Raw genomic sequence first — 15781 nt, forward strand, 5'->3', positions numbered from 1 at the left:
CCTAGCTCCTATCCGTACATGGTTCTTTAAATTCTTTTCTAAAGTATCCAGAATAAGGAAATACACTTCCTATCACACTGGGTGGTGCAGCTATGCTGTAGTGTTGTCATTATAGATGGTTCTTTGAGCCCTGAATGTTACTACAGAAGAAATAAGTCTGCATCTGTCCTAGAACCTACCTAGGGCGGACAGCTGTCCTTCCCCCTCCTCAGGCTCTTTCTGACTCTTGGTTAGACCACCAACTGCTATTTTCACTGTTGCCTTCACTGGTGTCTCTTTTCCCCCACCCAGGGTGCTTTAGGGTGGCCCTAGGGAGAGAAGATCTGAAGCATCAGAAGGCTGGCACTTGGCTGGGTTAGTGTTTTTGATTATCCTTGCTCCCTGCAAGGATACTAAGTCAGACAGTCAGCTCAGTTTCTTGGGGCAGCCAGCTATGATGGATCCATCTCACCATCCAGGGAAGCTGCACCCAGGAAGCCTGCAGTGCCTGCAGTAGGTTGGCTGAGACCAAAGTCATGAGAACCCTTAGAGACAGGTGTCACCACCCTGGGCTGGGAAGGGGGTCAACGAAAGGCCAGTGCCAGTGTGAAGTAACTCAAGACTTGAGCTGGCTGGAAATGAGGTCCATTGTGGCTTGGCCAGGGTGGGGCCATTTCTAGATCTGGATGAAGCTGTGCTGTGTGCTTGGTACCCCCCAGCCCAGTTCCCAGATCTGTTCCCTCTGAGTAAGGCATCTTTCAGAGATTTGCCTCTTGAGTAGCTATGGCTGGAGGTGACTGACTTCTTGGAGGACTACTCTGTATATCAACCCCCAGGTTCCTTTTTTCAGATAAGATTTCATGTATTCTTAAGGTTATAATCATTATAAGGTCCAGGCTGGTCTTGACCTCACTATGTGGCCTAGGATGACCTAGAACTTCTGATCTTTCCCATCTCTTTGATGGGGATTATGGGTGTGCTCTACCCATTATGGTTTTACATAGTGCTGCAGACTGAACCCGGGGTCTTGCTCATGCTAGTCAAGCATTCTACCCATTGAGCCCCACCCCCTAGATCCTATGGGCTCTTGACCATCTGAAACAAGCACTTGTTCCCTACCTGGCATTGTGCTAGCTGGGGCTTGAGGGCTGGTACCCCATTCAAACAGAGGTCTCCCGTCCCTCCTGTTTGCCTGCTAGAGAGGACAGTTTGATAATGTCCCTTAAATATTTGGGCCTCATATCTGTCTTGCTCCAACCTGGGTTTTACGTTGTTGAGGCCCTGAGTGTGTGTGCCTGCACAGTGGGAGCCCTGAGAATGATGTCACACATGAGGGTCTATGTTCTTCTATTCCTAATTTTTAAAAAATCTGGCCTGGGGCATTATTAACAGTCATTCTAAGAAAACAGATGTGAAGAATGAGGGCACTTCCAGGCAAAGTGGGACAGACACTTGTTGAAATTCTTGAGGCAGCTGGCACAGGAAAGAACCTGCCCTGGATGTCTCCGCAGCCTGCACATGTGCACAGAGGGAGGAGACCTTGGGAGGACACTCGGCCTGAATCAGCCCACACGTGGCACTGTGTACTCTCCAGGTTTCCTGGTGCCTTCCCAGCTCCGAGGAGCTCTCAGGCAGTAGTTTGCAAAGACTTTAGTGAAGACTTTAGTGGCTGATTCCAAACCCTGGTTCCAGCTGCAAATTAAATGGGGTTGCACCCTTGCCTGTTATTCTACTTAAAACCTGGTTGGGAAGGGAGGTCTCCAGTTCACTCCCTCTTTTAAAGGGCTTTCGTCTCTTGGTCTGGCCTGCTCTCTTGTGTGGGGCTTGTGTGGTGGCAGCCAGGATAGTGCCCTGGGTCCTGGGTGTGACTTCTGGCCCCAGCCTGGCGCTCAGCCCTCTGCAGTTATCTAGAACGTTGCTTAGATGCTCTGAACTGATGGTTTCTGGGAGAGAAACTTGGGTCTTGTTAGAGAACCCACTGTTTAACTTCAGGGGAGAGATGAGCCACTCTAAAACCTTAGTTTTATTGCCCATCAGATGGGGGAAGATAATGGCACAGCAAAACAAGAATAGAGCAGGCTTAACACACTGTGGGCCACCAGCCAAATCTGGCCCGTGGCCTGTTTTGGCAAATAAACCTCTGTTGGCACAGAGCCAATGTCAGTCCTGGATGGCCTGTCACTATGTTGTGCCCCGATGGGCACTGCATTTGTGATAGACCCTGCTTAGCCCACAGTGGTGAAGGTGTGAACGGCCTGGCTGCTTGTGGAGGTCCTTCATGTGCTGTCCTAGGACACGCACCACGGGTGCCCGTGGCCACTGACTTTGTTTCTGGATGATGTCTAAGCAGCCCTAGGAGGCAGGCACCATCAGGAGCCCAGTCTGAAGACAACTTGTTTCAGTTGACCTGACTTCAGATGGGAACCAGGGAAAGCTGTCAGTCTCTGTGTTATCCCAACATCCCTGCAGAGCTGCTGATGAGGTCAGGGTGAAGACAGTGGCGATCTGGAGGGTCATCTGAGGGCTGTGCCAGCCAATGCTCAACTGCCAGCTCTCCAGACAAGGCCAGGAGCCAGGAGCCAGGGGGGCATTTCACAGATGTGTGTGGATTTTTCTTTTTACTTTCCTTCCTTCCTCCTTCCCTCCCTCCCTCCCTCCCTCCCTCCCTCCCTCCCTCCCTCCCTCCCTTCCTTCCTTCCTTCCTTCCTTCCTTCCTTCCTTTCACTTTTTAGACAGAGTCTCCTGATAACCCAGGCTGTCCTAGAACTTCTTGCTCTCTCGTGACACAGGATTGTTAAGCGCCAGGGCTATATGCTTGTGCTACTGCCTCTGTTTTGAAACATAGTTTCTTAAGTTGTAAGTGTAGACAGTTTCCTTGCCTGTCTAATAATGGCCTTGCAGAGACCTGAGTCTATAATCTACTCTGTGGGATGAAGCAGCTCCAGCATCTGCCTCCCTGAGGTCTCTAGCCCTATTTGCAGGAACGCACGGATGGGTGATGCTTAGTTCCTTCCCAGTGGACCAGACACCAGGCTCTTCTTGCTTCTTCTTCCTGTCCTGTAGTGGGAGTGGTCTTCCCTGAAAGAAGGAAGAGGGAACCCATTTGTGCTAGGCTATGGCTCTCTGCTTAACCTAGTCAGTGCAGGGAGGATTCAAGGAGTCTCCCCAATAGGACTTGCTGATTCCTCCCTCGCAGCCATGGTGTGACATTGAGGTACTGTCCCCAGCCTTCTAAGCTTGTGTTCCTCTGCTTACCCCTTCCTCACTGTCTCCCTCCTACCTCCCCACATGGGTGCTGATAGGGTCCCCAGCATATGGGTCATTTAGAGCTCCCCTTTGACTGTAGCAACCTTCCCGATGGGTGGTGTATAGCTCTCAAAGAACCCCAAATATGCTGTTGGGCCTTTTCTAGGTCCCCATATCATCTGGATAAGAGAGGGGGCCCTTTTGTAAGGCACCCAGAACCTGCCCACCTCCTTTTGGTTGAAAGACTTGGAGGTCAGTACTGGGCAGGCCCAACTAGGCTTGGCTTCAGCTTTGGGGACATTTGGGGGGCACTCCATAGCATCTCTGAGGCCCACTTTCTGTTCCTTACTGCCTCAGGCTCCTTCAGGGATCCATGGCCTCCTGCCGGGCAGCAGTGGGTTGGAGGCCTCCCAGTCCCCCACTGAGGGAGCCACAGGATCCCGTATACAGATTGCCCTAGGACACAGTGTGTGGCCACAGACGGCATGGCTGCCAGCCCCAGCCTGGGAGTCTCCGAATGAGCTATGGAGTGAAGAATGTGACTGTGGGAAACCCAATGCCCTAGGCCAACAAGGCTGGGCAGGAGTGGGTGAGGGGCAGATGGCAGAGACCCCAGCAGCAGCATCTCACGACACCTCACAGAATCCCACTAGGCACCCCCACTCCAGTGTTCCCACCTGCCACCTCAGCCCTCCTTCGCTCCCCCTACCCATAATTACGCCACACCTATTGCAGGAAGCCTTCCCAAAAGGAAAGCTCCCAAAATCCTGGTCTGCCCTTCTGACTTACAGAGCAGCCCGTTGGTTACCAAGACATCCTGGGGGTTCCTCCTTTGGCAGAGTCAGACCCTGGCCTCCTGAGGTGAGGGGAACACTGCTAGCCACACAATTAACTTCCTCCTGTCTGGGATCTTTGGTCCTTGAGCGGCCCATGTTGTCCAAGGTAAGGAATGCTGAGCTCTCTGTTGCTGGAGCCGGCTCTGGGCCAGGGACATGACCGGGTGTGTGTGATATAAAGGCTGTCTGTGCATGCCTTTCCTGCTTTCCTTCAGAAGACAAACTGGAGAAGTAGCAAGCTGCTGAAAGCAGCCAGCCAAAAAAAAAAAAAAAAAAAAACTCCCATGCTTCGCAATGACCAAGCTGAGGGACGATCTGGAGCTGGCAGAGCAGAAAGGGTGTGCTGAGTGGTAAGGGCAGCCTGTGCAAAGGCCCTGTGGCAGAAGGAGGAAGGCCGATGTAAGATATGCAGGAAAACTAGAGAGGAAGAAGTGGAGCTCCGGTGAGGACTCGCTTGACACAGGACTGGAGAAGTGACATAGTTAAATAGAGACACTAAATAGCAGGTGCAGTGGGGTTGTCATCCGGTTTTTATGAATGTTTCTAAATGAGGGGTACTGCTCTTCCCTTAGATGACATTTTGGCAGTCATAACTAAGTGGGATGCTACTGATATCTAGCTAGGTGACTAGGGATGCTTCAAACATGCTTAGGGCACCAGTGGCCTCACCACTGGGAATATTCCAGTGCAGAGTGTTCACAAGTCCACAGATGAGAACCACGGTTTCGGGAACTTGCCATCGGCCATGCTGGCCACCTTTCCTTTATCCACTCTGGGAACTTCAGGCTCAGGACTGGTCCTCTTGCTTCACTGTGACTGCACACAGCCTGGGGATGGTCCTCAGTGAGCATCACCACCTGGAACAAGAAACTTTGCCCTGGTCTCCTCTTACGCAAGATGTGGCACTTTAGACTTTGTTCGACATTCTCTGGGGACTTTGTCTAAACCCTGGTTTCTGTCTTCTATCTTGAAAGTTCTAAGGTCCAGCTCTGGGGATGGTCCCTGGATTTGATTACTATATAGTGATGATGGAGAAGGTAGGGAGTGACCAGTGACTGATGGGTACTGGCATTAACAGGCTTCCTTTCACACACTGACTTTGATGTCGTCTCTCTGGGCTCCAATCCTCAGCTTGCCCCTGAGGATTGCTTTAGCCCTAGTCTTCCTTCTGGAGAAAGATGCTTTCAGCGAGGGCAGGCCTTGTCCTGGGTTAGATCCACCAACTCAGTGAGTGTTCCTCAGGCCTCGTTGTGCCAAGCACTGTTGGAGGTGCCTGGCTATTGTGGTACCCTCCTGGAGCTCACACTAGCCATGATCGGGATATTTGGTATATTAACCAGCAGATCATACATCGATGTCATGGAAAAGAGCAAAACCATATGAAGTCTGTGAGGTCCCTTTAGGGTGCATGAGGGTGCTAGAAGGCTGGGTTTTAGAGCCTGGATTTCCCCGGCCCCTTTGAGAGGTGGTATCTCTGAGGTGACAAATGGGATTTCAGGGTATACCTGGCGTTTGAACATAAGTGAGGTGCTGGTGTTAGGATGTCCCTACCCTAAAGCCCCAATTCAGTGTCTACAGACATTCAGTAGGGAGGGATTTCTCCCCTGCTCTGAGACATTGATGGGATCTGTTTAGGGTGATGTCCAGACCCCCTGGGAGAGTCAGTGGCCAGGAGATAGAAAGACATATTCTCTCTCTCTCTCTCTCTCTCTCTCTCTCTCTCTCTCTCTGTGTGTGTGTGTGTGTACCCAGCAGGTGAGTCAGAGGCAGACTAGGCTTTAGGTTGTCCCTCTGCCTGGTTCTAGGAATGTATCTGCCCTGCCTCCCGAAGTGCTTTCTCCAAGTAATCCCTGGTCCCAGATCAGATGGGGATGGCTAGAGGACCCTGTGGACCATGTAGGGTGGCTGGGCCTTCTTTGGGAGACATGACAGGTCAGGAAACCTAGGTCTCATGTAGAACATCTCAAGAGGAATTCTAATGGGCCCTGAGCCAGGCCTGGACTATCTGGTCCAGCCCTGTGTAAGTCCCAGGGAGGAGGCTAACTCTTCTAATCTCAGGCTGCAGGCTTTCAGTGCTTGCATATGGATTCAGAAAATGCTTCCTGCCAGTGGCTCAGAGAAAGGCACTGTGAAGGGAGGTGGAGGGGGGGGGAAGGTACAAAGTGTGTGTGTGTAATGCAGTAATGCAGTGTGGGCCCTATGAGGTGGGCAACTTCCCTGCATGTGCTCATCCAGTTATGCTGCCTGCTTGTAGGTTGCCTGTGTCTGGCTGGGCTAAGGACAAGGGGCTGAAGTCCTGTATTGTCCATCCCCAGAAGAGCCTTCCTCCTGCTCCCCAGTTCAGCAATGGCAGATGCATCAAGGTGTGCGTGTGTGTGTGTGTGTGTGTGTGTGTGTGTGTGTGTGAAGTGTCCTGTTACATTTAGGGGCCATGGAAGCACCACTTTCAGTGTCCTCACCTGCTTTGCAGGTGCCCTTGTGGCTTATGCCTCCTAAGGCTTGTCCACACTTGGTCTGCCAAAGCCCAGTGACCCTCTAACTGGGAGAGGAGCCCTGTGGGTATCAGATGCCTGTTCTGGAGGCAGGGTCCTAGTGTGGCAAGGCATAGGCCAAGTGGTTTGCTTTTCTTGAGGGAACCCCATGACTTCTGGGATCCATACATTCCTGGGAGACAGGGTATTAGGTGTGATTTCAGTCTTAATCTGTTTCGATGTTACACCCTCAGTGTTGTGTTGTTCTCTCTCTCTGTGTGTCTTTCTATGTCTGTTTCTCTCTGTCTCTCTCTCTCTTTGTCTGTCTCTCTCTCAGTGTGTGTGTGTGTGTGTGCGACAGACAGACAGACAGACAGACAGACAGGCGGTGAGAGACATAAATACAGAGAGAGCACATGAACAATAGGATATATTTCTCAATGGCACCAGGAAGGCACTGACCTGGGGTTCACTATGTAGATCAAACTGTCCTTGATCCCACAGAGATCCCCCTGTCTCTGCCTTCCTAGTGTTGAAATCAAAGGACTGCGACACTACGTCCAGCTGGAATAACTTTCTTAATGTGTGTGCATGTGTATATGTATGTATGGGAGTCATATGTGTGTTGGGGTGGTGTGTGTGTGATGTGTTGGGTAGTGTAAGTGTGGTAGTAGTATGTGTGTGGTGTGCGTGGTGTGTGTTGAGGTGGTGTGTGTATGTGTGGGAGTGGTGTGTGTGTGGTCTATGCAGTGTATACAGTGTGTGTGTGTGCGCGCTAACCTTTGAGCATGTTCTGGGTGCCAGTTACTTTCCTAAGAACTGCTCACCTGTCTTTAGTAGGCGCAGAAACTTTCTGCCTGGACAGTATATAATTATCTCTGATGTACAAAAAGCCGACTCAGAGAAGTTAGACAACTTGTCTGAAGTCATGGGGACAGTTAGTGACAGGCAGCATTAGAACTCAAGCAATCCAGTTCTAGAGCCACGTTGAAACTGTGGCCAAAGGAAGTGGCCGATACCACTGTACTACTCTCCTGTCTGCGGGGAGGAGCCCTGTGGTGGGAGCCAGAGCCCATGCAGCTGCAGCAGGACCTCAGTGCACAGCAGAGGAGCATGTCCCTCCTGCATGTGTAGTGTGGTCCCTTTGCAAGCAAAGAAGATGGGAAGACCTTGCTCTAAGGACTGTTAAGGGCAGCTGTGGGGACCATGGCCTTCTTGAAGCCCAGGGCTGAGTTGAGGTCAGCAAGCCTTGATGTTAAGTGGGAGAGACAGGACAAATCACTGGGTCTGAGCAGAAGGACCCTGTGCTTCAGGTATAAGAGCCTCTGAAGGATTCAGACCCACAGCTGGTTCTGGCTAGGAGGTGTGTAGGTCCAGAGTAGTACTGGCATCCAGGGGTTGCTAGGAGCAGGGGTCCAGGGTCAATTTTCTATTATTTTCTGATAAACTTTGTGTCTCCAGGGTGGCATGGTGGATGACAAGAGTGAAGATTCCATGTCTGTTTCTACCCTGAGCTTTGGTGTTAACAGACCCACAATCTCCTGCATCTTTGACTGTAAGTGACATCTGAGGGTGTATGTATAACCTCACACTTGGAGTGGAGTTCTATAGTCAGGAGTGTGTGTGTGTGTGTGTGTGTGTGTGTGTGTGTGTGTGTGTGTGTGTTGAGGCACTAGAGAACTGACTGTGTGTGCTTTCTAGCCAGTTGAGTTTTTGGTATGTGTGCCCATGTGCATGTGGGCATTCCTATCTGTGTGTTAGAGATGGGAGGTGTGCAGTCAAGTTCCTGTGACCATGAGTTTGGTCTTGCCCTCCCTTCTTCTCTCTCTCTCTCTCTCTCTCTCTCTCTCTCTCTCTCTCTCTCTCTCTCTCTCTGGGATTGGGTAGCCTCAAAGGATGCAAACTCCTGCCTCCGAGCTAGGATCTGTCGATCTGGATCTGTCTTCCTAAGAGGCTCACTCTGCATGATGGCTGTTGTCATTCCCATATTCAGCCAGAGTCTGCTGCCCTTCCTGGGGCAGACCCTCCTCTTCCTGTAGCTTCCAGTGCTTAGCAACCCTATTCATCACATGACATCTCTGTTTCCTCCTGGGTGAAGACGGGAACCGATACCATCTGCGCTGCTACCTGTACCAGGCCCGAGACCTGCCGGCCATGGACAAGGACTCCTTCTCTGGTAGGTGGGAGAAGGAGAGAATCCAGGACTTCCAGTGGAGGGTGGAGAGTGTTTGCTGCCTCTAGCAGGATCCTTGAGTGACTGTCTTTTGTGAGTGCTGGATACTGCCTCCCGGTCTCAGGGCAGCTGCTCCTCATGTGAGAGTGTATAGCAGGATTTGTCTTGGCTGACTCTTCCTTGGATCGCTAGTGATATCTTTCTGTTCAGGTCACTCTGTGAAGACCCAGCTTCCTTAGGCCCCCTTCCCTTCCAGACCCAGCTCCCAGACCCTGATACTGTTAGACTCAGCTCTTGGATTGCCCGCCTGTGCTTGGGGTCTTTGATGGAAGACTTCGCTATACAGCTCCATGCACGTTGGCTTCCACAGGGCATTGGCCCTGCTCCTTCTTGGTTCCTGGTCTCCTTGCTTCCTTCCACACTGCCCCAAACATAACTGGACTTACTGCTTTTTTGTTTGGAAGCATGGATCCTGACAGATGAATCTGCCATATGTGCCCGTGTCAGACAAGCCTTTGAGATGTGGTGACTGTGCCATCTCTGTACCTTTTACCCAGGAGCCCTTCCCCCACCAGCTTTGATCCACAGTTGCAAGCCTCCTGCATGTGCCTGGCCTTTGCATTTAATGTTTTCTCAGCCCAGAATGCATTTCTTCTTCAATTTCAACTTCAGAACCAGATCACATGACCTCTGACTCCCCTAAGCTACTGCATCCCCAGCGCTTGACAGCCTAGTGCATTTCCCTGAGCCCTTATCCACTGTGGGGCTCAGTTGTAGGTTATCTGCTGTAATCTTCCCATCAGCTGGGAGCTCACTCAGGTGTACCTAGGCAGACACTGACAGCTAGGTGTTCTAAATTCTTATTTTATGGGTAAAGAAATACAGACTCGGGAAGATTCTGTTAATTGCTTGAGTTGAAATAGCTGACCGATGATAGAGTTGAGAGATAAGTCCAAGGTTGTTACCCTGCAAGAACCTACCTGTGGCTAAGAAGGACTGGGTTCCCTGAGAGTGGCCTTCTGGTCACAGAGGCTGCGCTGCATTGCTTGTAGCCATGTGTCCATCCTTCCAAGCCTCCACCTTCCTTCTTCCCGGCAGCTCTGGTTGACGTACAGTTTTCAGTGCTCCCAACGACCCGCTTGCTCTCCAGCCCCACTCAGCTAAGCACCATGGTTGGAGTACTGCCCTTCTGACAGCCCTCTATACAGTGACATTGACAGGATGGGGACGGTTAGACATCTACAGTGGCCGTGTCCAGGATTCTGACATGGGCTTTTTTTCAGCTCAGCCTTTTTCCTTTTAGTGGGGGTTTGTGGGGGAGGGTGGGAGGCTGGTTGTCCTCTATGAATGGAGCAGGGCCTCCCCCAGGATGGTAGCCTGGGGACCCAGAGCTCAGCATACGGATCATGCAGTGGGTCAGCAGGCAGTGGTCTGGGAGACGTCATACTTTCCACAGATAAACATCCCTTGAGCTTTGAGGGCACTGCCCAGGGCTTCCTCAGGGGCCACGGGCTTCTGAATGAAAGGGCCGATTGAGCAGCAGCTGGAAAGGAAAACAGCAGCCAACACGGGGGAACCTATAAAACTCCAAGTGTTTATTTTCACTCCCAAACCTAAACCAAAGCATGTTCTCCCTGGGAACTGACCTTGAGACGGCTGGCTGCTCGATGCTGTGCCCAGCCACTGGCTGGCATTTTGGAGGAAACTGGTGTTTGAAGGCAGAATATCTGAGGCCAGGGTAGGGTCCAGCTGTGACTGCTACTGCTGGGAGCATCTTCCAGCTGCCTAGCTCTGTCCAGGGCCTAGCAATCTTCTTCCCGCCATGTCCCCACCAACAGCCTGTAGATGTGGAGTTCAGAGGAGACACTGGTCGGCTGTGGCTGTTCAGACAGCCTGAGTAAGGACTATTCCTCAGTGGGGCTTGCCCTTGTGGCCACATCCACTCTCTAGACCCATGGAAGGTGTCTGCTGTGTGTGCTTGAGTTGTGTGTGTGTGTGTGTGTGTGTGTGTGTGTGTGTGTGTGTGTGCAGGAGAGGTCAGACAGAGAGCATATAAGAAGCATGTAACCCCCGTTGACTTCTCTGATATTGATACATGATTTGCTCTGAGCTGAAAGCTTTAACTCCCAAGGACTGAGACATCACTTGCCATCAGCTCTGTTCCTGGCTCCCTCTTGCCAGATTTTTGTCACCCTTCAAAGTGAAAGCATCCATCTTGCCTGACCCTTCAGAGTGATAGCATCATGTCATCTCCCAACACAGCCCAAGCCCACAGGTTCCTAGTTCTATGTGCACCAATGCTATCGAAGGATAGAGGCTGTCTGCTTTGCCCCATCTCCACTGAGAACTTCTGTGTTGGATGGAGCCATGGCTCTGCTGACAACTGTTATTCTATAGAGAGGATCTTTGGGGAAAGTTGTCTTACAACATTTTGGGAGCCCAGACATGTTTATTACATAGAGTCTTTGAGGGCCTCACAGGTCAGTGGGATCAAAGGTGTATTCCTTGGCTAACCCAGTTAAAGAGAGCTGGCCGATACATGATGACCTATGAGCTGAGGGATCTACTTATGAAGCCCCACACCTCTCTGTTGGCCTGTTGTCTAGTGAAGCTGAGTAATGTTATTCTGAGAGATGTTCCTGTTAGGGCAGGTCACAGTGGGGTCTGTTGCACCTCAGCTCATCCGTGCCAGTGACCCCTAGATTTGGATGTCATTAGGGACTCCCTGCTCTTGGACTTCTGATGTCTGGATGCTGTTTGGCCCTCTCTCTTCTAAGCCAGGCTCTTTGTTCAGGTTGGCTCTGGTGGGGCGGGGTGGGGGAGACAAGGCATCCACCCGGCAGGCATGGGAAGGGGTTTTCCAGACTACTTTGGAGGCTTGTGAAATGCTTCACTTAGAAAGGGTTCCTGGGAAAGAGACTGGGAAAGGGATCCAGGCTTTACAATGCACAGCGGGGCTGGGCAGCAGGAGGGTGCAGGGAGGGGCTGTCTAGTCTGTTTTAGCATTCTTTAAGACCTTCCTAAGGACTGGGGTGCATGAGGGACTCAAGCCAGATTTCTCAGCACCGGTCCAGGCCCCTTTGCTATCTGCCCACCATTCTGCCTACCGCAGAGCCCTGGCTCTGGTGCTGGCTTCATCCTGTCACCCAGTTGCTTTCCCCATGCATGGCTGGTGTCTGTGGGAAGCTGACTCAGATCCAGCCAGGTGACATTGACCCACACAATCTTAAATGTTCCCTGCTTAAATTGTGTCACTTTGTCCCTTGAAGTGGGTAGTGACCGTCCCCACCCAGGAGTCACATTCAAAAGCTTGGTTGGTGTCTTCTTCATCTGCATCCTGGGCACTAAGCTACCCTACCTATTACTACCATATAGTAACCAGTCAGTACATGAGTATCAAATGAGGGGGTGTGTTACCAGGGCCATTGTAACACACGCTCTGACGACTTTGGACCTAGAGTCTTTGGCTAACTTGGTTGATGCCCAGGGATGTGAGGAAACAGTTACAGTTTTATGTTGTCAGGGCATCCTTCCCAGCTGCTTTCTGGAGGGTCACTATGTAGCTCCCAATAAGAAAGAACACTCACTTTACCCACTGCTTGCCAATGCCATGTTTGACAATTTTAAACATTTTAAATTTTGTTTTAACTTATTTAAAATTTTTTTATTTTATTTTGTGATAAGGATTCCTGTTGCCCAGGCTGGTCTAGAACTCACTGTGTAGCTAAAGATGATCTCGAATTCCCAGTTCTCCTGTCTGCAGTACCCTAGTACCAGGGTCACAGGCAGGCACCATCGCACCTGTCCTTCCTGCTTTTGTAGTAGCAGTATTGCTATGGCATAAGTTGAACTTGCATTGTCTTGATTTCTGGGGTACATCCCCCCTTCCTTTCCTATGGTGATGTCATAGAGTACCTGACTGGGACTCAGGCCAATCCCAGCCACCTGAGATCTCAGGCTAGCTCTGGACCTGTCACTCACAGCCTCTGCTCTGGTACAATGGCTGTTTGATGAGGATGCAAGTGTCAACTGCCTCAGGAAGGTCTGACCAGCAGGAATGGTCCAACATCCTGGGGCAAAGCTCTGGACCCATACACAAAACTCTCCTATTTGGGGCTTGGGGACAAGTTCCTGTGAGGGAAGCTGGTGGTATGCTCAAGTGGCCTATGTCGGGAGCCTTCTAAAGGCAGCCTGTGCTCCTCAGAGAGTCTGCTTAAACATGCCCACCTTGGGGGGCTGCTGTAGCTTTTGGGTCCTGCAGCCCTCAGGCTGGCTGGACGATGAACATGGGGACCTGGCCCTTCCCCTCTGACCCGACCTCCTGACAGAGGATGTGTCTGTGAGTCCATCTGGCCACCTTGATGCTGCTTATGTCTTCTGCAGGGGTGGGAATGGGGAGATGGCGGGGGGGTGGTGGTGGTGGTGGTGGTAGTGGAGGCCGGGCCCTGGGCACACAGTAGCCCAGTGTCTGAGGCCCAAGGCCTCCAGGCCTGTTCTTTACAATGCTTTTGTTGTCCGTGTCCCTCCCATGGGTGGGTGGGGTGCATGCGTGTGGGTCTGGGTGAGTTTTGTTTGTGAGCTGCCCCCTGCCTGTCTCCCCCCCACCCCCCAGTGCTGAGCTCACTGCCTGAGCTGCTGGAAAGAGCCAGGCTGCTCGGAGGCCGGCGTGGGGGGTGCTGCCAACAGCAATACAACGTGCATGGCCGCTACAATGTGCAATTGTGACCTTTGTGTAAACGCGGTCGGTCTGGGGCCCGCACGCTTATAAAAATAAAGCGTTGGGAAGCATAGGGGGGTGAGGGGTGGGAACAAAAGAGGCCTTTTCGCTGGCTCTCTAATATGGTTTTATTTATCGGAACGCGCCCTCCTTCCCTTACTGGAACTGGGAGAGGTTCTCTGCCGAGCTTGGAGCTGATGGTATCACAGCCAGACGGTTTCATTAAACGCACAGACGCCGCCAGGCCTTGCCAGGGGCTGAAGGAAGAGGGCTTGGGGCCAGCCTGCCAGGACCTGTGTGTGGGTGTGGGAGTCCTATGCCAGGGAGGCACTCCCCTGGGGAAGTCTCTCTCTCTCTGCTAAGGACATCCCATTGCCCTCTTCCAACCACAGAGTCAGGTTCAAAGCCAGTATTGGAGGGGATGCCCTCCACGATTCCTCTACTGTCCCTCCGTTCCTGAGCTAGCAGGCTGGGCTCAGGTTCAGTGTCCATCGGGTAACCCAGTGTGGTTCTGCCACAGGTGCCTAGCGCTCCCAACTGTGATCACCCTTACAGCTGGCTCCTGAGAGGCTGTCACGGCATTGGACCTTGCTGCCCACCTCAAGTGGAAGCCCTGCTCTTGTCTCACCTTCCCACATCTTCTGTAGTCACTCGGTGCCAGCCACCTCTCTGTCACCTCCTGTGCAGAGCTTTTGGTTTGTCTCTTGGTTTCCTTATGGACAGAAAGCCTGGCCCAGCTCCCAGTCTCCCCATCCTGGATTGTTTGGACAGCTCTGACCCTTTCGAGGCCACGGGAGCGCTCTTTGGTCACATGGGAAGTTAACGGCTGTGTTGGGGCTGGCCTGGGGGCTCGGCATTTTGGATAGGGCTGGGGCTGAGGGTGTGAGCTGCGTTAGGGCCCTGTGCGTGGTCTTCTCAGACATCCAGCTCAAGCTTCCTGTCCAGGAGCCCTAAGCAACTGTCATTTGGGATGAACAGAGCCCTACCCCTAAACCGATACCCTCAAGCCCTCTGTCCGTTCTCCAATGCTCACACATCCCATAGACCTCATGCTGCTTTCCCACAGTGTTGCCTGGGACTTGCTAGAAAGACAAGGACCCCCCTACCCAATTCTGCTGTGTCACGTGTGCAAGAGAACTGTGAAAACATTCTAGGTGATTTCATGGTACCTTCACATTTGAGGGCCACCATTCTAGGATCTGCTCCAACCATACCAACTTGCCTTTGGACAAGGCAGAGAAAATGACTGGCTGGATCCCAGGCTGTTGGGGCTGGCAGGCTGCTCAGGAATTTTGGGCCAGTGAGGAGCTCACACTATGCAGTGCCTGGCAGCTCTTGACTCTGCATCCACCTAAGATAGCGTCAGCTCTGCCTGTAACAGTGCCGTAGCCTGTAACTGGTTCGTGCTATCTTGTGTGCATCTCCTGTCTGTTCTCTGGGTGGCAACTGTGGTTAACTGCTGAAGAAAGAAACTGGTCCTGTCTGACTGATGGTATCTTAGGGAATCCTAAACGTCACACCTTTGCCCTCCTCAAAGAACCCAGATCTACCACGAACGTACTCCCTGCCCTTCGTATTTAACCTTCCATGTTCTTATTCAATTTGTCTTTGATTTGGGAAGATATTTTATGTTCTGCTCCAATTGCGTCCCTAGTTCCCATTCCCTAGTGTGGTGTGCAGAAGGCACTCTGGAAAGGCTTATTGGATAAATGAATGGGTCATCCAGGAACCCACTTTCTCTGGTACACCTCAGCAAGGTGACCAAGTAGGGATGGGAAAGGGAAGGTTTGAAGTTTCAGGCCATCTCCATCTCCACATGTTTGTGGCTGGCCTCAGAAATGGCATCTGGCATGCATGTTATTCTTCCAGAATGGCGGCCACAACCATGCTCTGGCTTTGTGGCTTCGGAATTCCTGAGCCAGCAGCTGAGTCTTGTCTCCTTCCTCACCTGCCCCACCCAGATCCCTATGCTATCGTCTCCTTCCTGCATCAAAGCCAGAAGACAGTGGTGGAGAAGAACACCCTGAACCCCACCTGGGATCAAACCCTCATCTTCTATGAGATAGAGATCTTTGGTGAGCCAGCCAGTGTCTCCGAGCAGCCGCCCAGCATTGTGGTGGAGCTGTATGACCACGACACTTATGTGAGTATGCTCACCTTCGACCTCTCCCCTTTGTTGCCCATCCCCAGAACCCTGGGGAAAGCTATGCTGTGAGTGTTGGGTCCCCAAGCTTTGAACTGGTGGCCTCCTTCCCCCCCCCCCCGCCCCCCGACTGCTCACTGAAATAATTGTAGAGGAGTTGAAAAATAGATGGCTGGCCTGTGTCCTATGACTCTTGGAAGGCATGGCTAATCGAAC

The 15781-nt window shown here is 51.9% G+C and overlaps 1 protein-coding gene across 16 annotated transcripts in view; it reads left to right on the top strand.

The window, feature by feature from the left end:
• Positions 1-15781, top strand: part of Dysf (dysferlin) — a 201572-nt gene that overhangs the window by 111815 nt on the left and 73976 nt on the right. For all 16 annotated transcript variants that reach the window (XM_034511381.2, XM_076939996.1, XM_034511380.2 and 13 more), the window contains 3 exons: positions 7994-8087; positions 8631-8708; positions 15384-15565. In XM_034511381.2, coding sequence (XP_034367272.1) covers positions 7994-8087; positions 8631-8708; positions 15384-15565 — 354 coding nt within the window. The remainder of the gene's footprint in view (positions 1-7993; positions 8088-8630; positions 8709-15383; positions 15566-15781) is intronic.

This window comes from Arvicanthis niloticus, chromosome 9, assembly GCF_011762505.2.
Source record: "Arvicanthis niloticus isolate mArvNil1 chromosome 9, mArvNil1.pat.X, whole genome shotgun sequence".
NCBI lineage: Eukaryota > Metazoa > Chordata > Mammalia > Rodentia > Muridae > Arvicanthis > Arvicanthis niloticus.